This window comes from Oncorhynchus kisutch, linkage group LG30, assembly GCF_002021735.2.
Source record: "Oncorhynchus kisutch isolate 150728-3 linkage group LG30, Okis_V2, whole genome shotgun sequence".
In the NCBI taxonomy this organism is placed as follows: domain Eukaryota; kingdom Metazoa; phylum Chordata; class Actinopteri; order Salmoniformes; family Salmonidae; genus Oncorhynchus; species Oncorhynchus kisutch.
Genome location: NC_034203.2, coordinates 5067024 through 5091985, shown reverse-complemented (window position 1 = coordinate 5091985; position 24962 = coordinate 5067024). Strand labels below are relative to the sequence as shown.

Sequence of the window (24962 nt, the reverse complement as noted above, 5' to 3'; positions counted from 1 at the left end):
GAAGTGTACCTATGATGAAAATTACAGGCCTCTCTCATCTTTTTAAGTGGGAGAACTTGCACAATTGGTGGCTGACTAAATACTTTTTTGCCCCACTGTAGGACTTGTTTTACTGTGGATATAGATCATTTTGTACCTGTTTCCTCCAGCATCTTCACAACATCCTTTGCTGCTGTTCTGGGATTGATTTGCACTTTTCACACCAAAGTACGTTCATCTCTAGGAGACGCGTCTCCTTCCTGAGTGGTATGACGTCTGCGTGCTCCCATGGTGTTTATACTTGCGTACTATTGTTTGTACAGATGAACGTGATACCTTCAGGCATTTGGAAATTGCTCCCAAGGATGAACCAGACTTGTGGAGGTCTACAATGTTTTTTCTGAGGTCTTGGCTGATTTCTTTTGAGTTTCCCATGATATCAAGCAAAAGGGCAGTGAGTTTGAAGCTAGGCCTTGAAATATATCCACAGGTACACATCCAATTTACTCAAATTATGTCAATTAGCCTATCAGAAGCTTCTAAAGCCTTGACATTTTCTGGAATTTTCCAAGCTGTTTAAAGGCACTGTCAAGTTAACGTACAGTATGTAAACTTCTGACCCACTAGAATTGTGCTATAGTGAACGGTAGTGTTTGTAAGTTGTAATTATTTTTGTCTGTAATGTCTTTGTTGTGTCAGTATTTGTTGTGTCAGACCCCAAGACTAGCTGTCTCCAAAACCTGTTGGAGTGAAAACCTACAAGAAGTTTGTTCTCCAGGAACATGTTTGTAAATCCCAGGTCTAACTAATGCTGAGTGACTGTGTGAATGGCATATTAACTGTGAAATTGTTATGTGTTTTATAATAACATTAAATTGTTTATATTAAAAACATTTACTACAATGTTATTTCTTGAAAATGTTATTCGTATAAGTTCATATTAGCCTCCTCTACTTCCTTGAATCCAATGTAGCCACAGAGGCTTGGAGTACCCGTCGTTGGCCTCGACCTAGTTGTTCTCCCCTAAGCATCCACTCCAGGGTGATCTGATAAGAGACCAGTCTGCATTGTCTAGAGAGACAGAAAATAAATACACGATAATATACTTCTGATTTTATTTAAGCATTGACAGACTCAGAACATCCATTTAATATTGAGAGTAAAAAACAGAAAAAAACAGGGAAATAAAACCGAGTTAACAGAATTTGGGAAATTATAAAATATACATTTAGGTGGAATGTCACTGTTTAATAACCATTATTTTACCAGGTATTTTGACAAAGGAGAAGAATGTGCCTATTTAAAAGCTGTAAAAAAAAATTTTTTAGCTTGCAACATTTAATTTTTTTCATGTAGCTCTCGTGCATGTATTAAAAATACAAAAAGTATTCAGACCATTTGCTATTAAACTCAAATTTGAGCTTCCATTGGTCATCTTTGAGATGTTTCTACAACTTGATTGGTGTCCAGCTGTGGTAAATTCAAGTGATTGGACATGATTTGGAAAGACACACCTCTGTCTATATAAAGTCCCGCAGGTGATGGTGCATGTCAGAGCAAAAACCAAGCCATGAGGTCGAAGGAGTTGTCCGTAGAGCTCCGAGAGAGGATTGTGTCGAGGCACAGGTCTTTGGAAGGGTACCAAAAAATGTCTGCAGCATTGAAGGTCCCCAAGAACACGGTTGCAGCCATCATTGTTAAATGGAAAAAGTTTGGAACCACCAAGACTCTTCCTAGAGCTGGCTGCCCGGGTTAATTGGGCAATCAGGAAGAAGGGCCTTGGTCAGGGAGGTGACCAAGAAGCCGATGGTCACTCTGACAGAGCTCCGAAATTCCTCTGTGGAGATGGGAGAACCTTCCAGAAGGACAAATATCTCTGCAGCACTCCACCAATCGGGCCTTTATGGAGTGGCAGACGGAAGCCACTCCTCAGTTAAAGGCACGTGACAGCCGGCTTGGAGTTTGACAAAAGGCACCTAAGACTCTCAGACCATGAGAAACAAGATTCTCTGGTATGATGAAACCAAGATTGAGCTTTTTGGCTTGAATGCCAAGCGTCACATCTGAAGGAAACCTGGCAGCATCCCTGAAGGATGGTGGTGGAGACATCATGCTGTGGGACTGGGAGACTAGTCTCCCAGTCAGCGGCAGTGACTGGGAGACTAGTCAGGATCGAGGCAAAGATGAACGGAGTAAAGTACAGAGATATCCTTGATGAAAACTTGCTCCAGAGTGCTCAGGACCTCAGACTGGGGCGAAGCTTCACCTTCCAACTGGACAACGACCCTAAGCACACAGCCAAGACAACACAGGAGTGGCTTCAGGACAAGTCTCTGAATGTCCTTGAGTAGCCCAGCCAGAGCCCGGACTTGAAGCCGATCGAACATCTCTGGAGAGACCTGAAAATAGCTGTGCAGCAACTTTACCCATCTTGCCTGACATCTTGAGAGGATCTACAGAGAAGAATGGGAGAAACTCCCCAAATATAAGTATGCCAAGCTTGTAGCGTCGTACCAAAGAAGTCTCAAGGCTGTAATCGCTGTCAATGGTGCTTCAACAAAGTACTGAGTACAGGGTCTGAATACTTATGTCAATTTAATATTTCAATTTTTTGTGCAAACATTTCTAAAACCTGTTTTTTGCTTTGCCATTATGGAGTATAGTGTGTAGATTGAGGGGGGAAAAACGTTGAATACATTTTAGAATAAGGCTGTAAACGTAACAAAATGTTGAGTGCTCTGAATACTTTCCGAAAGCACTTTACTTTACCCCACATTTAGTAGACTTTTCATTGTCTTAAGCCAGCTTTAGATAAGTCAGAGTGGCCAGTGCTGTACCATGCTGGTAGCCAGTGTCAAGTAACCCCTTGCTGGGAACCAGTGTTGTGCTACACTGACTGCTCAGTCTAATATAAACCTGGTTTGTTTTGAGCATTGGATAATGGATGTGTCTTTAGATCATGTTATTTTTTTATTTATTCACTGCTACATTTATTGGGGGGGGGGGGGGGGGGTGATGCACTGAGTACAACCCAGGGGATTACACTTTAAAGCCATTCCACTTGTTTCCAACGTGGTCCCTGATGGAACACTCTTCTTTTCCGGAGCCGTAACCATACAGTATGTCCTTGGTGCAGGGAGTAATAGTCCCACAAGGAAAACCATACCGTACCCTAATGGTATTTAGCATCCTTCTGAAAAGAGTATAGTATAGATCTGATTTAGCCATGGTGGGTCTCGGATTTGTATTTGAATACTTACAGGTAAATCTTCAACCATAAAATGTTGCCCTCTTTATTAATCAGAATTTACCCAAAATCACATCCCAGTCAAAGTCCATTCAACATCGTTTTACTTCCCCTCAAGCCTTAAAAGCAGGAATAATATTGTTAAATATAACTGTTAAAGCTGCAGTATGTAATGTTTTGGGGGACCTGACCAAATCAACATAGACATGTGAGTTATAGATTTGTTATTGAAAGCAAGTCTAAGAAGCGGTAAATCTGTTCTATGTGCTCTATTCCTATGCTTACCGTTCTTAAATTTAGTTTTTGTGTCTTTTCAGTTTTGTACACCAGCTTCAAAACAGCAGAAATAAAATAGTTTGGGTTCTGGAAAATATATTTCACGGCGGTTTAGATGGTACAGTGATTCTCTACCCTATTCTTGCATTTTTTTGTCACATAATCTGAAATTAGACAAACTATAAACATTTTAGCAACCAGGAAACGGTGGATTGATTTCTGCATAGTGCACTTTTAAGGTGTGGATATAGGCATCCCTTATTCCCTTTTATAGTAGCCAATTACCTGAGGAGTGGTATTTTTCCTGAAATTAATAATACTAACCACTCTCTGTATTTACTGTTTTCTTGATCAGGGGTATCCAACCCTTTCTAGCACGAGGGCTACTTATAAAGAATGTCGCAAGCTACACATTTTTTAAAGAGCTTTTAAATAGGTACATTCTGCTCTTCTGTCGATACACCTGGTAAAATAGTGGTTCATAAAACAATATTTGGCATGACAGGCCCCATAAAATCATCTTATGTATTTTCCCGTTTTTTTTTTTTTGTTTTCTTTTTCCAGTTTTTTTGTATTACAGTTATTCATAGACCAACAATGAAAATGTATGTTCTGAGTCCATGTCAATGCTTAAATCACACCAGAAGACAATTTTGGGGGTTTGGAAGAAAACATAATTCACTGCTTCTAGCAAGAGCGGAATGTGTTGGTCTAATTATGATGCTGCTGTTTGGCCTGCTGCTGCAGCCTCTCATGGCAAAGTTAGCAAAATAATGGCCACCCAATTTATGTAAATAATCATAATACAGTGGGGCAATTGTGCAAGTTCTCCCACTTAAAAATATGAGAGGCCTGTAATTTTCATCATAGGTACACTTCAACTATGACAGACAAAATGAGAAAAAAATCCAGAAAATCACATTGTAGGATTTTAATGAATTTATTTGCAAATTATGGTGGAAAATAAGTATTTGGTCACCTACAAACAAGCAAGATTTCTGGCTCTCACAGACCTGTAACTTCTTCTTTAAGAGGCTCCTCTGTCCTCCACTCGTTACCTGTATTAATGGCACCTGTTTGAACTTGTTATCAGTATAAAAGACACCTGTCCACAACCTCAAACAGTCACACTCCAAACTCCACTATGGCCAAGACCAAAGAGCTGTCAAAAAACACCGGAAACAAAATTGTAGACGTGCACCAGGCTGGGAAGACTGAATCTGCAATAGGTAAGCAGCTTGGTTTGAAGAAATCAACTGTGGGAGCAATTATTAGGAAATGGAAGGCATACAAGACCACTGATAATCTCCCTCGATCTGGGGCTCCACGCAAGATCTCACCCTGTGGGGTCAAAATGATCACAAGAACGGTGAGGAAAAATCCCAGAACCACACTGGGGGACCTAGTGAATGACCTGCAGAGAGCTGGGACCAAAGTAACAAAGCCTACCATCAGTAACACACTACGCCGCCAGGGACTCAAATCCTGCAGTGCCAGATGTGTCCCCCTGCTTAAGCCAGTACATGTCCAGGCCCGTCTGAGAGCATTTGGATGTTCCAGAAAAAGATTGGGAGAATGTCATATGGTCAGATGAAACCAAAATATAACTTTTTGGTAAAAGCTCAACTCGTCGTGTTTGGAGGACAAAGAATGCTGAGTTGCATCCAAAGAACACCATACAGAGATTTACCTCTCTATAATAACCAGCAGGTTATTGCTGTGGCGGGGAGGGTAACATATAATTATGATTTTAACAAATCCATGTGAAGCATGGGGGTGGAAACATCATGCTTTGGGGCTGTTTTCCTGCAAAGGGACCAAGATGACTGATCCGTGTAAAGGAAATAATGATTGGGGCCATGTATCGTGAGATTTTGAGTGAAAACCTCGTTCCATCAGCAAGGCTATTGAAGATGAAACGTGGCTGGGTCTTTCAGCATGACAATGATCCCAAAAACACCGCCTGGGGAACGAAGGAGTGGCTTCGTAAGAAGCATTTCAAGGTCCTGGAGTGGCCTAGCCAGTCTCCAGATCTCAACCCCATAGAAAATCTTTGGAGGGAGTTGAAAGTCTTTGTTGCCCCCAGCAACAGCCCCAAAACATCACTGTTCTAGAGGAGGTCTGCATGGAGGAATGGGCCAAAATACCAGCAACAGTGTGTGGAAACCTTGTGAAGACTTACAGAAATTTTCTGTCATTGCCAACAAAGAGTATATAACAAAGTATTCAGATAAACTTTTGTTATTGACCAAATACTTATTTTCCACCATAATTTGCAAGTAAATTCATTAAAAATCCCACAATGTGATTTTCTGGATGTTTTTCTCATTTTGTCTGTCATAGTTGAAGTGTACCTATGATGAAAATTACAGGCCTCTCTCATCTTTTTAAGTGGGAGAACTTGTACAATTGGTGGCTGACTAAATACTTTTTTGCCCAACTGTATAGTCAGCCTACTTTGCAGTTAATGTTTATTTGAGAAGGTTTATGGAGAAAGTCTTTGTCTACCCACAACACAGTTCTCATTAGCATCGCTAACTGGCTAGATACAGAGTGATAAGCGCGACCACCAAACAGGCAGACGGGCAATATTGCTGCAAATTAAGTCAGATATTGTTACGTTTGGATTTTTAAGTTAATAGTGGCTAAGCAGGGGTGGGATACTGTGGCTTTGATTGGATAGTCGGCAGGAGATTTATGTTTATGACAGTTTGTGATGGAACAATTGAAAAAAATCCATCTACTTTCAGAATTGCTTGGCGAGCTACTCATAGGTGGGCTGCGAGCTTACTGGTAGCTTGCAAATCTACCTGTTGGAGACCCCTGTTCTTGATACTTCAACATTGGTGCATTCTGACATACAGCCTGTCTTCCCTTCACTGCATTCTCTGACTGAAGTCTAGGAGAGTAAGTGCTGTCCCCTCAATAATAATCATTGGCTTTCTTTATTTTGTCCTGTAACCATTTCCCACTCTGTTTGTGATTATTTGGGATTTATTGGTAAAGTAGTGTCTATCTCTGGTAGTGTGTCTGTAAAGGAGTGTGTCTGTAAGGTAAAGGAGTGTGTCTGTAAAGTAGTGTATCTCTGGTAGTGTGTCTAAAGTAGTGTGAGCATGTGAAGTAGTGTGAGCATGTGAAGTAGTGTGAGCATGTGAAGTAGTGTGTCTGTGTAAAGTAGTGTGTCTGTGTAAAGTAGTGTCTGTGTAAAGTAGTGTGAGCATGTAAAGTAGTGTGAGCATGTAAAGTAGTGTGTCTGTGTAAAGTAGTGTCTGTGTAAAGTAGTGTCTGTGTAAAGTAGTGTGTCTGTGTAAAGTAGTGTGTCTGTGTAAAGTTGTGTGAGCATGTAAAGTAGTGTGAGCATGTAAAGTAGTGTATCTCTGGTAGTTTTTCTAAAGGAGTATGTCTGTAAAGTAGTGTGTCTGTGTAAAGTAGTGTGAGCATGTAAAGTAGTGTGTCTGTGTAAAGTAGTGCGAGCATGTAAAGTAGTGTCTGTGTAAAGTAGTGCGAGCATGTAAAGTAGTGTCTGTGTAAAGTAGTGTGAGCATGTAAAGTTGTGTGAGCATGTAAAGTAGTGTGTCTGTGTAAAGTAGTGTGTCTGTGTAAAGTAGTGTGTCTGTGTAAAGTAGTGTGAGCATGTAAAGTAGTGTGAGCATGTAAAGTAGTGTATCTGTGTAAAGTAGTGTGAGCACGTAAAGTTGTGTGATTACGTAAAGTAGTGTGTCTTTGTAAAGTAGTGTGAGCATGTGAAGTAGTGTGAGCTTGTAAAGTAGTCTATGTGTGGTAGTTTTTCTAAAGCAGTGTGTCTCTGTAAAGTAGTGTTAGCATGTGAGGTAGTGTTAGCATGTGAGGTAGTGTCTATCTCTGGTAGTTTTTCTAAAGAAGTGTCTCTGTGTAAAGTAGTGTGAGCATGTAAAGTAGTGTGAGCATGTAAAGTAGTGTGTCTGTGTAAAGTAGTGTGAGCACGTAAAGTAGTGTGAGCACGTAAAGTAGTGTGAGCACGTAAAGTAGTGTGAGCACGTAAAGTAGTGTGAGCATGTAAAGTAGTGTGTCTGTAAAGTAGTGTGAGCATGTAAAGTAGTGTGTCTGCGTAAAGTAGTGTGAGCATGTAAAGTAGTGTGAGCATGTAAAGTAGTGTGAGCATGTAAAGTAGTGTGTCTGTGTAAAGTAGTGTGAGCATGTAAAGTAGTGGCTGTGTAAAGTAGTGTCTGTGTAAAGTAGTGTGAGCATGTAAAGTAGTGTGTCTGCGTAAAGTAGTGTGAGCATGTAAAGTAGTGGGAGCATGTAAAGTAGTGTGTCTGTGTAAAGTAGTGTATCTCTGGTAGTTTGTCTAAAGGGGTGTGTCTGTGTAAAGGAGTGTGAGCATGTAAAGTAGTGTGTCTGTAAAGTAGTGTGTCTGTGTAAAGTAGTGTGTCTGTGTAAAGGAGTGTGAGCATGTAAAGTAGTGTCTGTGTAAAGTAGTGTGTCTGTGTAAAGTAGTGTGTCTGTGTAAAGTAGTGTGTCTGTGTAAAGTAGTGTGTCTGTGTAAAGTAGTGTGTCTGTGTAAAGTAGTGTGTCTGTGTAAAGTAGTGTGTCTGTGTAAAGTAGTGTGTCTGTGTAAAGTAGTGTGTCTGTGTAAAGTAGTGTGTCTGTGTAAAGTAGTGTGTCTGTGTAAAGGAGTGTGAGCATGTAAAGTAGTGTGTCTGTGTAAAGGAGTGTGTCTGTGTAAAGTAGTGTGAGCATGTAAAGTAGTGTGTCTGTGTAAAGTAGTGTGTCTGTGTAAAGGAGTGTGAGCATGTAAAGTAGTGTGTCTGTGTAAAGTAGTGTGTCTGTGTAAAGTAGTGTGTCTGTGTAAAGTAGTGTGTCTGTGTAAAGTAGTGTGTCTGTGTAAAGTAGTGTGAGCATGTAAAGTAGTGTGAGCATGTAAAGTAGTGTGAGCATGTAAAGTAGTATGTCTGTGTAAAGTAGTGTGTCTGTGTAAAGTAGTGTGTCTGTGTAAAGTAGTGTCTGTGTAAAGTAGTGTCTAAAGTTGTGTGAGCATGTAAAGTAGTGTGAGCATGTAAAGTAGTGTTTATCTGGTAGTTTGTCTAAAGGGGTGTGTCTGTGTAAAGTAGTGTGAGCATGTCAAGTAGTGTGTCTGTGTAAAGTAGTGTGAGCATGTAAAGTAGTGTGAGCATGTAGTGTCTGTGTAAAGTAGTGTGTCTGTGTAAAGTAGTGTGAGCATGTAAAGTAGTGTGAGCATGTAAAGTAGTGTGAGCATGTAAAGTAGTGTGTCTGTAAAGTAGTGTGAGCATGTAAAGTAGTGTGTCTGTTTAAAGTAGTGTGTCTGTGTAAAGTAGTGTGAGCATGTAAAGTAGTGTGAGCATGTAAAGTAGTGTGAGCATGTAAAGTAGTGTGTCTGTAAAGTAGTGTGAGCATGTAAAGTAGTGTGTCTGTTTAAAGTAGTGTGTCTGTGTAAAGTAGTGTCTGTGTAAAGTAGTGTGAGCATGTAAAGTAGTGTGAGCATGTAAAGTAGTGTGAGCATGTAAAGTAGTGTGAGCATGTAAAGTAGTGTGAGCATGTAAAGTAGTGTGAGCATGTAAAGTAGTGTATGTCTGGTAGTTTTTCTAAAGCAGTGTGTCTGTGTAAAGTAGTGTGAGCATGTAAAGTAGTGTGAGCATGTAAAGTAGTGTGTCTGTGTAGTGTAAGCGTGTAAAGTAGTGTGTCTGTGTAGTGTAGGCGTGTAAAGTAGTGGGAGCATGTAAAGTAGTGTGAGCATGTAAAGTAGTGTGTCTGTGTAAAGTAGTGTGAGCACGTAAAGTAGTGTGAGCATGTAAAGTAGTGTGAGCATGTAAAGTAGTGTGTCTGTGTAAAGTAGTGTGTCTGTGTAAAGTAGTGTATCTCTGGTAGTTTGTCTAAAGGGGTGTGTCTGTGTAAAGTAGTGTGAGCATGTAAAGTAGTGTGTCTGTAAAGTAGTGTGAGCATGTAAAGTAGTGTGTCTGTGTAAAGTAGTGTGAGCATGTAAAGTAGTGTGTCTGTGTAAAGTAGTGTGTCTGTGTAAAGTAGTGTGTCTGTGTAAAGTAGTGTGTCTGTGTAAAGTAGTGTGTCTGTGTAAAGTAGTGTGTCTGTGTAAAGTAGTGTGTCTGTGTAAAGTAGTGTGAGCATGTAAAGTACTATGAGCATGTAAAGTTGTGTGAGCATGTAAAGTTGTGTGTGCATGTAAAGTAGTGTATCTCTGGTATTTTTTCTAAAGGAGTATGTCTGTAAAGTAGTATGAGCATGTAAAGTTGTGTTTATCTGGTAGTTTGTCTAAAGGGGTGTGTCTGTGTAAAGTAGTGTGTCTGTGTAAAGTAGTGTGTCTGTGTAAAGTAGTATGAGCATGTAAAGTAGTGTCTATCTCTGGTAGTCTTTCTAAAGTAGTGTGAGCATGTAAAGTAATGTGAGCATGTAAAGTAGTGTGAGCATGTAAAGTAGTGTGAGCATGTAAAGTAGTGTGAGCATGTAAAGTAGTGTGAGCATGTAAAGTAGTGTGAGCATGTAAAGTAGTGTGAGCATGTAAAGTAGTGTGAGCATGTAAAGTAGTGTGAGCATGTAAGTAGTGTGAGCATGTAAGTAGTGTGAGCATGTAAAGTAGTGTGAGCATGTAAAGTAGTGTGAGCATGTAAAGTAGTGTGAGCATGTAAAGTAGTGTGAGCATGTGAAGTAGTGTATGTCTGGTAGTTTTTCTAAAGCAGTGTGTCTCTGTAAAGTAGTGTTAGCATGTGAGGTAGTGTCTATCTCTGGTAGTTTTTCTAAAGGAGTGTGTCTGTGTAAAGTAGTATGAGCATGTAAAGTAGTATGAGCATGTAAAGTAGTGTGAGCATGTAAAGTAGTTTGAGCGTGTAAAGCAGTGTGAGCGTGTAAAGCAGTGTGAGCGTGTAAAGTAGTGTGAGCGTGTAAAGTAGTGTGAGCGTGTAAAGTAGTGTGAGCGTGTAAAGTAGTGTGAGCGTGTAAAGTAGTGTGAGCGTGTAAAGTAGTGTGAGCGTGTAAAGTAGTGTGAGCGTGTAAAGTAGTGTGAGCGTGTAAAGTAGTGTGAGCGTGTAAAGTAGTGTGAGCGTGTAAAGTAGTGTGAGCGTGTAAAGTAGTGTGAGCGTGTAAAGTAGTGTGAGCGTGTAAAGTAGTGTGAGCGTGTAAAGTAGTGTGAGCGTGTAAAGTAGTGTGAGCGTGTAAAGTAGTGTGAGCGTGTAAAGTAGTGTGAGCGTGTAAAGTAGTGTGAGCGTGTAAAGTAGTGTGAGCGTGTAAAGTAGTGTGAGCGTGTAAAGTAGTGTGAGCGTGTAAAGTAGTGTGAGCGTGTGAAGTAGTGTGAGCGTGTGAGCGTGTGAAGTAGTGTGAGCGTGTGAAGTAGTGTTTATTTCTGGTGGTGTGTCTAAAGGAGTGTGTCTTTGTAAAGTAGTGTTTATCTCTGGTCGTTTTTCTAAAGGAATGTGTCTGTGTAAAGTAGTGTGAGCATGTGAAGTAGTGTGAGCATGTAAAGTAGTGTCTCTGGTAGTTTTTCTAAAGGAGTGTGTCTGTGTGAAGTAGTGTGAGCATGTAAAGTAGTGTTTATATCTGGTGGTGTGTCTAAAGGAGTGTGTCTTTGTAAAGTAGTGTGAGCGTGTAAAGTAGTGTGAGCGTGTAAAGTAGTGTCTATCTCTGGTAGTTTTTCTAAAGGAGTGTGTCTGAAGTAGTGTGAGCATGTAAAGTAGTGTTTATCTCTGGTGGTGTGTCTAAAGGAGTGTGTCTTTGTAAAGTAGTGTGAGCGTGTAAAGTAGTGTGAGCGTGTAAAGTAGTGTGAGCGTGTAAAGTAGTGTATCTCTGGTAGTTTTTCTAAAGGAGTGTGTGTGTGAAGTAGTGTGAGCATGTAAAGTAGTGTTTATCTCTGGTGGTGTGTCTAAAGGAGTGTGTCTTTGTAAAGTAGTGTTTATCTCTGGTAGTTGTTCTAAAGGAGTGTCTGTGTAAAGTAGTGTGAGCATGTAAAGGAGTAGTGTGTCTGTGTAAAGGATTGTGTCTTTGTAAATTAGTGTTTATCTCTGGTAGTGTGTCTAAAGGAGTGTGTCTGTGTAAAGTAGTGTGAGCATGTGAAGGAGTGTGTCTATGTACATTGAACCCTGTGACTGGGTATTTCAGGACTCTCAGAGCAAGCAGAGTGGATACAATATGCACCAGCTACAGGGGAACAAGGACTTTGGCAGTGAGAAGAAGGGCAATTTGATGAAGAAAAGTGATGGGTGGGTGAAAGAGTGGATGGTGAAAGAGTGGATGGATGGGTAAATTTGGAGATGTGGTGATGTGAACGCTGACTTACAATACAGTGCCTTCAGAAAGTATTCACACAGCCTGAATTAACAATTTGTTAAATTGATATTTTGTGTCATGGGCCTACACACACTACCCCATAATGTCAAAGTGGAATGAGGTTATTTTGAAAACGTTTATTTTACAATTGAATTTGCAAAGAAATGCTGAAGAGTCAATACGTATTCAACCCTTTTGTTAAGGCAAGCCTAAATAAGTTCAGGAGTAAATATTTGCTTAACAAGTCACGTAATAAGTTGCATGGACTCACTCTGTGTGCATTAATAGTGTTTAACATAATTTTTTAATGACGACTGTAACAGTTTTGACTTGTTGTTTGTTTGGGGTGCCAGGTAGGCCGTGTCTACCAGAGAGAAATTATAGATTTGTCCTTTTTGTTTGAGAGGGAATGAGACCCGTCTAGTCCGTCAAGTCTATACCAACTTGCAGGTTCCTTGGTGAAAGAGTGGGGTAACATCTCACAGCAAGAACTGGCAAATCTGGTGCAGTCCATGAGACGGAGATGCACTGCAGTACTTAATGCAGCTGGTGGCCACACCAGATACTGACTGTTACTTTTGTTCAGGGACACATTATTCCATTTCTGTTAGTCACATGTCTGTGGAACTTGTTCAGTTTATGTCTCAGTTGTTGAATCTTGTTATGTTCATACAAATATTTACGCAGTGATTTAACAGTGAGAGGACGTTTCTTTTTTTGCTGAGTTTGAATACAGGAAATATTTAAAAGTCAGTTCCAATACCATATTTACATGTGCATGGATACTGGAGTGATAGAGGTGGATATGTATAGGAGTAAGGTGACTAGGCATCAGGATATAAGATAAACAGAGTAGCAGCAGCTTCTATATGAGTGGGTCTGCAGGTGTGTAGAGTCAGTATAAATCTTTGTGCATATTATGTGTGAGTGAGAAGATGATGGAGCGAGTTTTGTTCAAGAGCCTGTTGGTGTCAGACTTGATGCACCGTTACCTCATGCCATGTGGCTGCAAAGAAAGTCGTCTATGGCTTGAGTGGTTGGGGCCTTTGATGATTCTCTGGGCCTTCTTTTTACACTGCCTGATATAGGTCCTGGATGGCAGGGAGCTCGGCCCCAGTGATGTACTGGGCTGTCTGCATAACCCTCTGTAGCGCCATGCGATCGAGAGCGGTGCTATTACCATACCAAGCAGTGATGCAGCCATTGCAAGCAGTGATGCTTGTCATTGGCAAGGACTCAGGAGTTTTTAGGATAAAAATAAATGGAATAGATCTAAGCACAGGCAAAATCCTAGAGGAAAACCTGGTTGTCTGCTTTCCACCAGACACTGGGAGACAAATTCACCTTTCAGTCGGACAATAACCTAAAACACAAGGCCAAATATACACTGGAATTGCTTACCAAGACGACAGTGAATGTTCCTGTGTGGCCTAGTTACAGTGTTGACTTAAATAGGCTTGAAAATCTATGGCAAGCAGGTGTGCAAAGCTCTTAAAGACTTACTGAGAAAAATTCACATCTGTAATCACTGCCAAAGGTGATTCTAACATGTATTGACTCAGGGGTATATACTTATGTCAATTAAATATTTATGTTTTTAATTTCCAATAAATTTGCAAATATTTCTAAAAACATGTTTTCACTTTTGTCATTATGGGCTATTGTGTGTAGATGGGTGAGATTTTTTTTTTATCATTTTGATTTCATGCTGTAACATTACAACATTTGGAAAAGGTCAAGGGGTATGAATACTTTCTGAAGGCACTTTGTCAGAGTTTGTTTGTCTGGGTTATCTGGGTACATTTTTAAGATTAAGAAGTGTAAAAAATGTTATTCCTAAATGTATTTCCTTTTTTCCTAGGTTACGGAAGGTGTGGCAAAGGAGGAAATGTTCTGTGAAGAGCGGCATTCTCACTATCGCACATGCCACAGTGAGTAGTACTATATTGCACTACATTACCCATAATCCATTGCAACACAGTATCAGAGTTACACTCTTGTCCAGAAGCCAAATCCTACCGGACAAAAATAATTTGAACCAACGTTCTATCAACATGTCATATCTTTTCAAAATACTGATGTTCAACAACTGGCTGATTAATTCATCCTTTAATTTCTTCACCTATTGCGTATGTTATTTATCTCTCTGTCATCTAGTCTAACCGACAGCCGGTGAGACTGAACCTACTGACCTGCCAGGTCAAACCCAGTGGGGAGGACAAGAAGTGCTTTGACCTCATCTCCCGTGAGTTCCTATAATATTATTTTAGAATGATATAATATATAACATCATATATTAATGACATGATAAATTAGCAGACAGTTTTATTAATAATTGACTCTACAGGAATGGAATCGGCCGTCTGCACCAGACCTGGGTTGAATACTGTATGTCAAATACTTTCACATACTTGGGCTGTGCCTGATACAATGCAGTAATAGTTGTCAAAATCTTAGATAAATATTCATAGCTCAATAGCTAATCATAGTGAACCCCCTAATCGTAGCTAATCATAAAGCACATCAACTTTTTTGAAGGAGAACGTAATCCCTTAGAATATACTATTTCTTGGTAGCAGTAGAGTGAGGATACAAGTGGGAGGGGTAGATGAGATTAGAAGAGTTGTAAAATCTTGTGTAATTTGGTCAGCTGCGTGATTAACTTCTGTGTTCATACGTGTTAGAAATTGAGTCTCCACCCCACTGAACTAATGCTGCTCGGATTTCACGCATTCCATTCGGTCCTGGTAGATTATCTTGGTCTACACGCAGAATATGTCCATGGGAGATTAGTATAGTTGAAAGTGAAGGTCTGGTGCCTGAGTTTGGCTGAATGGTACCACCAACTCTATGACATGTAGGGCTAGCTCAGTAATTGTATAATCTTGTAATCAACGATTATGGATGAAGACAGTGAAGAAAAGGAAATAAATGTCAAAACAGCTTTAATAATACATTCATTTTAGAAAATATATTTTCCATCAATTTTATTATTTTCAACTAGATGTCCTTGACTCAATAGCAGAACTGTAAATCAAATGTATTTTTCAAATCAAATTGATTTATATAGCCCTTCGTACATCAATAACTTTGATATCTCAAAGTGCTGTACAGAAACCCAGCCTAAAACCCCAAACAGCAAGCAATGCAGGTGTTTAAGCATGTGAACATATGGGTCCAGTGAGTCGTTGGGCTGACTGGGGACACGGCGATTCAGACATTTAGCACGCCGATGCTAACAGTAGTAGGCCGGGGCTAAACAAGCTAGTAGTTAACAGACCGGGGCTGGCAATTTAGCAGTTATCAGACTGGGTTCGCAAGCAAACACTTGGCAGACCGGGGCTAGCAGTTAGCAGACAGTGGCAAGCCTTCTAGAAGTTAACAGACTGGTGCTAGCAAGTTAGCCTTTGGGGGACGTCGCGATGGGGGTAAGTCTGTTTTTGCCTCTTTGTGCGGTGATGTCGATAGACCAGTCGTGGAATTAGTAGGGTTCCAAGTAGCTCTAGGTAGCTAGTAGGCCGTGTTTAGCAGAATGGGCCTTCAGCGGGCGTCGCGCCTGAGGGACCTTTTGGAGTCCTTGGGCAGATTATGTCGGTATTCCAGTCGTAGAGGATCGGCGGGGTTCCGTGCCCCGTACCGGCAGTAGAAGGGGTCCTGATATTATAGCCCAGGAGTGGGCTTGCTCCAGGATGGAAACGCTAACCAGGAGTAGTCACCCGGGATTGCGGTTAGCTAGTTACGAAGATCCAGATGAAAATGTTCAGAGTTTGCGGTAGGAATCCGGGGATGTGGGATAAAAAAAAAGAATAATAATAGGTCCATTATGCTGTGGTTTGAGTCATGTTGTTCGAACTGGCGAGAGCTTTCCGAGCTAAAGGTTCGCTGATGACCGCTAGCAATGGTTTGCTGACTGATAGCTGGTAGGTAGTTAGCTGGCTAGATTCAGTTGAGGGATTCCAGATCTGAAGTAAATAGAAATACTTTAGAAAAAAATAAGAAAAAGAACAGATCCACGCCACATTGGATGAGGCGGGTTGCAGGAGAGTATTTGGAAGTTGAGGTTTAGGAAAATATTTTTTAAATGATATCCGAAGATAAAGATATATACAAGGGACACGACAGGACAAAGGCCTCTGACTGCTACGCCATTTTGGATTCAAAAGTCTTAAGTACATTTTAGCAATTCCATTTATTTTTGATACTTAAGTATTTTTTAAATCAAATACTTTTAGACTTTTACTCAAGTTGTATTTTACTGGGTGACTTTTACTTTTACTTGAGTCATTTTCGATTAATGCATCTTTAGTTTTACTCAAGTATGACCATTTAGTACTTTTTCCACCGCTGAAAGTGGTCACATGACCCATCAATTTAGACAAGTGTGTCTGAGTAAACATCATCTAATATTTATAAAATATTTTTATCTGGACACTTATCTGGACACTACTCACTGTTTAGCACATGACCTCACATGTGAATCCTTAAAGAGTTGGGTGGGGCTGGCGTAAGAGGGTGTGAACAATGCTGAATGGGTGTAGACAAAGAAGGGCTCTTCAATAGTAGTACCAAAACATTGAAAGACGGTTTTCTCAAAAGTGAGTTTCCAAGTTGGTCAACTTTCAAAGTAATTCATACTGTCTGTTAGGGCGTATGCGTCAGAACATGTCGGCAGTTGGGAACATGGCATTAGCATGTCGTTTGTGCCTTGAAATGTATGTTATTAAATGTGGCAACACATTGAAAAGAACCTACGGATTAGGCCTTGTATATATAGCTAACCAAGTCATTACAAAATTTACAGTCAGACAACATGAAAAACTACAAGTAATCTAGTAAAAACCATTGAAATCACAAGAGTATAAAACAGCAAATTAAAAACATTGACAGGTCAGGGAATCCGCCTCAAAATCTTTCATCAGTGATTTAAAAACACCAATCGGGACAAGTTCTTCCAGTTTAAAAGTATTTTGGAAGGTGTTCCAAGACGATGGCGCAGAGTAAAAAAATAAAACGCACTTTTACCAAATTCAGTTCGGACATTTGGAACAGTTAGCAGCGAACGAAGAGAATACCCACCACATTTCTGAACAATAAAAATGCACAGATAAAAAGGTAGTAAACCCAAAATGGCTTTGTCAATAAAAGTATACCAGTGACTGAGCCTACGAGTGACTAGAGAAGGCCAGCCTACCCTATACAAAGTGCAGTGGTGAATAAGGGTTTTTCAGTTTAAAATAAATCTCAAAGTGCCATGGTAAAGAGTGTCAATTGATCTCAAACACTGAGCGGAAGCATTCATATATAAAATATCCCCATAGTCTAGTAAAGGCATAAATGTAGCTGATACTAGCCTCCTTCTGGCTTCAAAAGAAAAACAGGCCTTATTCCTAAAATAAAATCCCAATTTCAGCTTCAGCTTCAATTTTTTTGTAAGTTGTTGAATATGCAATTTAAAAGAGGCCGTCATCAATTCCAAGATATATATATATGAGGTTACAACCTCAATCTCCTTGCCCTGACAGGTAGTAATAGGTGAAAGGTTCAGAGGTCTATTTCTTGCATTAGATAGTTTAGTTTTGTCAGTATTGAGGATAAGCTTCAATTGACACAAGGTACAGTGGGGAGAACAAGTATTTGATACACTGCCAATTTAGCAGGTTTTCCTACTTTCAAAGCATGTAGAGGTCTGTATTTTTTTTATCATAGGTACACTTCAACTGTGAGAGACAGAATCTAAAACAAAAATCCAGAAAATCACATTTCCACCTCCATACAGACCTCTACATGCTTTGTAAATAGGAAAACCTGCAAAATCTGCAGTGTAGCAAATAATTGTTCTCCCCACTGTATGTTGAACAGTATAAAAAGCAGTTTGCATGTTCTGGAAAGCTTTTTTAAGAGACGAGGCACGAGCTATGACCAAGCATCATTACAACCGAGGATATATTTTGGAAAGTTATGATCATTGTCGCCGGACTTCTTTTGATCTATCCCATTAGTCTTGGAGAGATACGAGACAAATCAGTGCAGATGTCGCGGTATCTGACAGAAGACAATGATATATCCTACTGTTTGAATAAAGACAAATACTTCAAAAAGAAAGTGACACTGTGAAGGACTAACGCAGATATGGACCCCCTGTCTGCTACCACTATACCAAAACACAGCACACACTTCAATGTTCAAGTATTTTATGTGTTTCACCAAGCCCAGGCTCAGAGACAGTGAGGGAGAAGCTCTTTGTCTTTTTGTTTGTGTAAAAATAGGGCTCCCACAGTGTTTTTACTTCTAGTCATTCTAATCTAGTAATACTAGCTATGCACTAAGGTATGTCTGTCATTTCTCTTTTACAGATAATCGCACATATCATTTCCAGGCTGAAGATGAACAGGAGTTTGTGATGTAAGATAATCGACTATATGTTGTGTGTGCATGTGCACACCTGAATGTCAGTGCTCAGTATGAAGGAGACTCTGACATGGTGTTTAGTGCATTTGGGGACTGTAAAATATGGTGGGGGATCGGTTTTGCTTCCCACTGGTCCTTGTTAAGGTCAATGGCATCATGAACCTTACCCAGTACCAGGACATTTTTAGTTAAAACCTGGTTGCCTCTGTCAAGAGGCTGAAACTTGGCCACAAATGGATCTTCAGAAAGATAATAACCCCAAGCACACATCAACATTATTAATTTACCACAAAAAGAAATAAGGAATGGTCTAAGAACCCTCCCAATGTATTATCCAATCTCATAAAACATATATATATTTTTTTATCTTGGTGCCATTATCCTCGTAAGGTGAAGTATTGAAAACAGGGGAGTCAATAATTTTGTCCCGTCTCTTTGAGAAAAAAATGTATTACTTTTTAAACAAAATCTCTTTCTCTGAGAAATTGTATTAGTATAGAATAATGTCCCAATTTTTTTTAGCATACAATATAGCTCAGTATTTGAATGATTTATTTTATGAAGTCCTTTTTGCTCAAGGGTGTCACTGTATACAGTATATATATGTGTGCAGCTGGATATCGGTGCTGACCAACAGTAAAGAGGAGGCACTGAACAAGGCGTTCCACGGGGAGCAGAGTACAGGAGGAGAGGACACCCTGGAGGACCTGACCAAAGCCATCATAGAAGACGTGCTACGGATACCTGGCAACGAAATCTGCTGTGACTGTGGTGCATCTGGTGAGTGAGAGAGTGTGTGTCTGTTTGCACCCTCATGTGGTTTGTGATCTCTCATCACCCCAAACATATAGTAATAACAATAATAATAGATTTATTTTATATAAGCGCTTTTCATTACAAAGACAATCTCAAATACAACTTTAAAACGAACAAAACAAATGTAGATCTGGCAGGTCTTGGGCGATGATCTTCCACTCCACAGCTTCAGATGGTAAGGTGTTGTTCAGCCAGGCAGTTCAGAAAGGCTGAGTACTAGTTTAAGCGGAAGGAGCTTCAATGGCGCAGAGTCAGTCAGTTACTTAGACTGGTCCGGAGATCTTCATCAGGCACCTCGTACATTGTCGCTGCCTCCTCTGTAGGTAGGCTGGATAGTCCACTACTGAAGCGTAGCACTCATCTGGGTGACGCTTCGGCAGCTATAAGCGCCAGAAAGACCAACAAACATCGCCAGTAGTTAGGAATGTGGTGGAAATTATAACCAAATGGAAGAGAGAGACTGTGGATTCTTCAAACAACAACTTCATTTAAAGATTTGCAAAAATGGAGTGGTTAACAATCCACTCAACAGTGCAGAGTTAAAAGCCCAATGAACGGTTGGCTCTCAGCTTTTATAGAAAGTACATCTTGTCTTCGTGGCAGTTTAGCAGATGGGTGGAAACAGCGACGGTTTGTCTATGCAGATTAAGATAGCATGAGAGCTCAACTGTTATAACTGTGTGTTGTCACAGTTCACACTATAATGTGCTCCTTCATGCAAGTTTCCATACAGCTGACTTCCTGCAGATAGTAAAACCACGGGATGTCTCACATGCTGCAGTCGCACCCAAAAGGATCTTACGCCCAGTCTTATGAATAACTCTCAAAAAGACAAGTTTGTATCAGGTTAGAATAGTTCATTAAGTTACCCTCACCCTGGAGTATGAATGTACAGCAATGGTCACCTATCATTTGGCCCCCTCTGCAGGAGATATGATGCTACTACTACAGCGAACTTCCCTTCCAGTGATGTGGCCTCCTGTGTACAGGGATCTGTGGCTATTCTTTCATGTGTTGTACCTTTTTTATTTGTCACTGAAATTTGACAATAGTGTCTGAAATGACAACACTATATCTGCTAGAATCTGCAACTAACACCCTTATGCAAACATTGTCTCAAACACATGGCCCCGTATGTTCTTAGCCTTCTGCTACAAAAACATTTCCACATAATCATTCCACCTAACCCATAACACGTTAGTCACTGCTGCTAGTCCACTTATATTGTTATAAACATACTAAAACATGCTCAAGTCAATTGTGCTATATATCATCCAGAAAGCCATATGTATTGATACGCCTTAACATGAGAATTCTGTTAACATGGTAAAACTTTTTCAACCCAAATTTAGAATGACAGTCCTTAGTGCTTCACGTTGAGTCTATCACTCAAATTGAAGACCTTCAACTAAGCACACGCGGTTAGAATGTACATCTACAAACAGGGGACCGTATATAGACAGTTTTTACTACTCATATTACCAGTATTAACTTTTTTCATGACAGCCCTTGTTCATCCCTGTTTTACAATGTAACAAGTGACATGTTAATAACAGATCGGTATCTCAATGCATTTTAATCTAAATTACAATAAGCTTCCCAGTGTGTAAACCTCCAAAACCAATCCTAAATAAATGTACAGACACAGTTGACCACCCCCCTCCTTCCCTGCACTCTTCTTCCAGCGTCTATTCATATTCTGCTTTAGATAGTGTTTCAGTTCTTCCTCCCAATGGCACATGTTCAAAGTGGATGACCCTAGATAATGTCTCTCACCTGAGCCGACACTGCCCTATACAGTCCATTATGTCTTGTCCATTTTCCCACCAGTGCACCAGCAGCATGAGAGAAGTTTGGACGGGATCTCTCTCCCTGCTCACTCCAAGTGGACTCATGACTCATGAGTGATAAGGCAGTTGATAGCTTCGACTGGATGCTGTGTACAGGTTGCTGGCTCAGTCTCACGGTAGAAGTGGTGAAGGACAAGGTCATAGTGAACGCATTTGACGCCCTTTCTTCAGACGGTTAAGGGGGGTGAAGCTCACACTGTTCTCATCGCTTTATTCCTTATATGCATCAAGATACCGTCTGTAGTCACTGTCGCCATAACTTTGAGAGAGGACATAACAAAACAACAGTTTAATACATTTCTGGTTCTGTAAATCCAGACCAACTATTCACTGTATGACAAAATATTACATTCCCAATTGTGTTAACGTTAGCTAGTGTCACTCCCTGACCATAGTGATCCTTTTTATTCTCTATTGTGGTTAGGTCGGGGTGTGACTAGGGTGGGTAATCTAGGTTGTTGATTTCTATGTTGGCCTGGTATGGTTTCCAATCAGAGGCAGCTGTTTATCGGCTTGACAATCTGGACCCTCTATTTCTGAAACTATCCGCCGCCATTGTCGCAACCCCTATTACCAGCCTGTTCAACCTCTCTTTCATATCGTCTGAGATCCCCAAGGATTGGAAAGCTGCCGCATTCATCCCCCTCTTCAAAGGGGGAGACACCCTGGACCCAAACTGTTACAGACCTATATCCATCCTGCCCTGCCTATCTAAGGTCTTCGAAAACCAAGTCAACAAACAGGTCACTGACCATCTCGAATCCCACCGTACCTTCTCCGCTGTGCAATCTGGTTTCCGAGCCGGTCACGGGTGCACCTCAGCCACGCTCAAGGTACTAAACGATATCATAACCGCCATTGATAAAAGACAGTACTGTGCAGCAGTCTTCATCGACCTTGCCAAGGCTTTCGATTCTGTCAATCACCATATTCTTATCGGCAGACTCAGTAGCCTCGGTTTTTCTGATGACTGCCTTGCCTGGTTCACCAACTACTTTGCAGACAGAGTTCAGTGTGTCAAATCGGAGGGCATGCTGTCCGGTCCTCTGGCAGTCTCTATGGGGGTGCCACAGGGTTCAATTCTCGGGCCGACTCTTTTCTCTGTATATATCAATGATGTTGCTCTTGCTGCGGGCGATTCCCTGATCCACCTCTACGCAGACGACACCATTCTGTATACTTCCGGCCCGTCCTTGGACACTGTGCTATCTAACCTCCAAACGAGCTTCGATGCCATACAACACTCCTTCCGTGGCCTCCAACTGCTCTTAAACGCTAGTAAAACCAAATTCATGCTTTTCAACTGTTCGCTGCCTGCACCCGCACTCCCGACTAGCATCACCACCCTGGATGGTTCCGACCTAGAATATGTGGACATCTATAAGTACCTAGGTGTCTGGCTAGACTGTAAACTCTCCTTCCAGACTCATATCAAACATCTCCAATCTAAAATCAAATCTAGAGTCGGCTTTCTATTCTGCAACAAAGCCTCCTTCACTCACGCCGCCAAACTTACCCTAGTAAAACTGACTATCCTACCGATCCTCGACTTCGGCGATGTCATCTACAAAATAGCTTCCAACACTCTACTCAGCAAACTGGATGCAGTTTATCACAGAGCCATCCGTTTTGTTACTAAAGCACCTTATACCACCCACCACTAGCCTAGTGGTGGGTGGGGTTAGAGCGTTGGACTAGTAACCGAAAGGTTGCAAGTTCAAATCCTCGAGCTGACAAGGTACAAATCTGTCGTTCTGCCCCTGAACAGGCAGTTAACCCACTGTTCCTAGGCCGTCATTGAAAATAAGAATTTGTTCTTAACTGACCTGCCTAGTAAAATAAAGGTAAAATTAATATTTAAAAAAAATTGCCTGTGAGCACTTAATTGACATCCCTTTTCGTTTGTTCTTTATTGTTTTGTGCGTTTCACTTCAATAAATATGTGGAACCCATATCACGCTGCGCTTTGGTCCAAATGTTCTTACAACGATTGTGACAGCTAGCTAGCTAACAGTACACTTTAAATTGAAATGAAAATGACTTTGTAAAAATGTGAAATGTGTAATATCTGAACATTTAGCTAGCTAGACTATCTTACACATGAACATCATGAGCGGACTCTTCTCCCTGTCACGGATGCCATGGTTGACCTTAGTTTGAAGATGTAATCCAGAGACAGGTGTTTTCTTCATCTCCTTAGCTATCATACTCTAATTCCACTGATTTCAAACCTCGGTCCTCCAGAAAGTGGAGAGCAACACTTACGCAGTTCTACTATGCAATATATATTTTTTAAAGCTGCTTCAACAGGATTACCTACTGTTACGGATACAAGTATCCTGTGTGTGTGTTTCTTTTCTCTCCTTCTCCCCTCACAGGTGAAAATCATCACTCCACAATCAGTCAACAATCATCAATCAGAAGACACACCTCCTCCTGTTTCCTACCCAATCACCGTTCCTTTCCCTTTGTTTAAAAACCCTTTGTTTGCTGTAGAGCTCAATCTCTCTGTAAATGCCATGTCTGTAGGTCTCTCTGTTTCACTCTCTCTTTGTGTATTGACCTCTCTTTTGTTTGAGCACCTCCATAAGCACTTTGTCATCACCTGTGAGTATTGTTTTTGGTTATGGTGTTTGTTTGTTTGCTGTTGGGAAAAGGGGGAACCAAGACAAGTCGCCCATGGGCATACACTACCCGTAGGTTACTTTGTTAAATAAACTAGTTAGAACTAGGCGGACCACCCACTGTATTTTTGGTTAGTTAGTTAGCTGTTGTTAAAGTAGGCTAGTCTAGCTTAGGGGTGTTTTTGAATACTTATTGTTTCTTTCCTTGGGTCCAGCTCAGCCCCTTTTACTGCTCCCCCCATTACCGTGTGTTTATTAATAAACCCTGAGTTTGACGGTAGATTTCAGTTGTCGTAGTTATTTCATTCTCACTTTTACTTTGTCACTATTAGAATTTGTATGAGTTATGTTACGGGTCTCATTACCATCCCCCCTAGACTGTCGGGCCAAAAGGGATTCGTAACACCTACACATACAGACCAGCTCAAGTAGACAGAAGCGTGCTACATGGCAGACCAATCTGAACTCATCTCTCGGCATGTCCAGCTCATTATCTTAGCCAATCATGGCTAGCAAGAAGGTTGTTGACTTTTTCTGTGGCCAAATCAACTAAGCTCGTAATTTAACAATTGTATTCATATTTACAGATGGTATACAATTTTGTTATTAAGGCACATGAAAGTTCACATGTTCCAGAAGGCATTTCTGCCCCAAAATGCATTTTAATAAATAAAAAAAGTTTACATTCAAATGGCTCTCGTGTGAAGTAGTGACCAGCGACATACGCCTAGTTTCCTGAAACGGGTCACATTTAAACAACTGTATTAGCATGAGAAGCAAAAACTTATTTTACTTACTGATCTAAAAGTGGATATTTTCCTTCCAAATGTTTATTTCGCGCTAGAATCAAAATTGTGCTCACTCGGAGTCCTCATCCATTCGTTCTGTGTCACACTCCCGATAAATTTCTGCAATAATCTCATCCAAATTAATATACTTGGACTTCTATTTAGCTTTTCCACTCTTAGTAGCCATGTTTCACTTTTTCAGTTTTAAGAAAAGTTTGTAGAAGAGAACGAACCGCTGTGTAGCGTAAAGTACCATGCGTTGTTTGCTTTCATTCTTAGAATGAAAACTGTTGCGCACTGCTCTAACATGATGGCTGTTTGCTGAATGCTGGAAAGTCCAGCTCATTTGCTATCTAGCTAGCTATATTTCAAAACGATTGATGTTCATTGGACCAAATGAACACCGCTCGTCTCATTGGTGTATAATGATGGCTGACCTTCCTGGACTAATTGACGTGTTGTGTAGCCAATTGACGTGTTGTGTAGCCAATACGTAATGTAAAATGATGAAACACGTTTGGTTGAGTGTCTGAGGATTGCACAGAAACTGAACTTGACTGGGTTAAGCAAAGTTTTGCCAATTAGATTTCATAAATTGTTTTGATGAATCCATGCAAAACTCTGTATTCAACATGGATCGTGTTACGATATAAACATTTATTTTATCAAACCAAACTATGCTGCATTTTATCTCTGGGACCCTCAG

The 24962-nt window shown here is 40.6% G+C and overlaps 1 protein-coding gene across 4 annotated transcripts in view; it reads left to right on the top strand.

The window, feature by feature from the left end:
• The window catches only part of LOC109875090 (arf-GAP with SH3 domain, ANK repeat and PH domain-containing protein 1), a 185652-nt gene that overhangs the window by 118612 nt on the left and 42078 nt on the right, over positions 1-24962 (top strand). For 2 of the 4 annotated variants that reach the window (XM_031810255.1, XM_031810254.1), the window contains 6 exons: positions 6401-6409; positions 11603-11703; positions 13632-13701; positions 13928-14015; positions 18124-18172; positions 18792-18958. In XM_031810255.1, coding sequence (XP_031666115.1) covers positions 6401-6409; positions 11603-11703; positions 13632-13701; positions 13928-14015; positions 18124-18172; positions 18792-18958 — 484 coding nt within the window. The remainder of the gene's footprint in view (positions 1-6400; positions 6410-11602; positions 11704-13631; positions 13702-13927; positions 14016-18123; positions 18173-18791; positions 18959-24962) is intronic. The other 2 variants (XM_031810256.1, XM_020467254.2) reach the window with 1 other exon arrangement.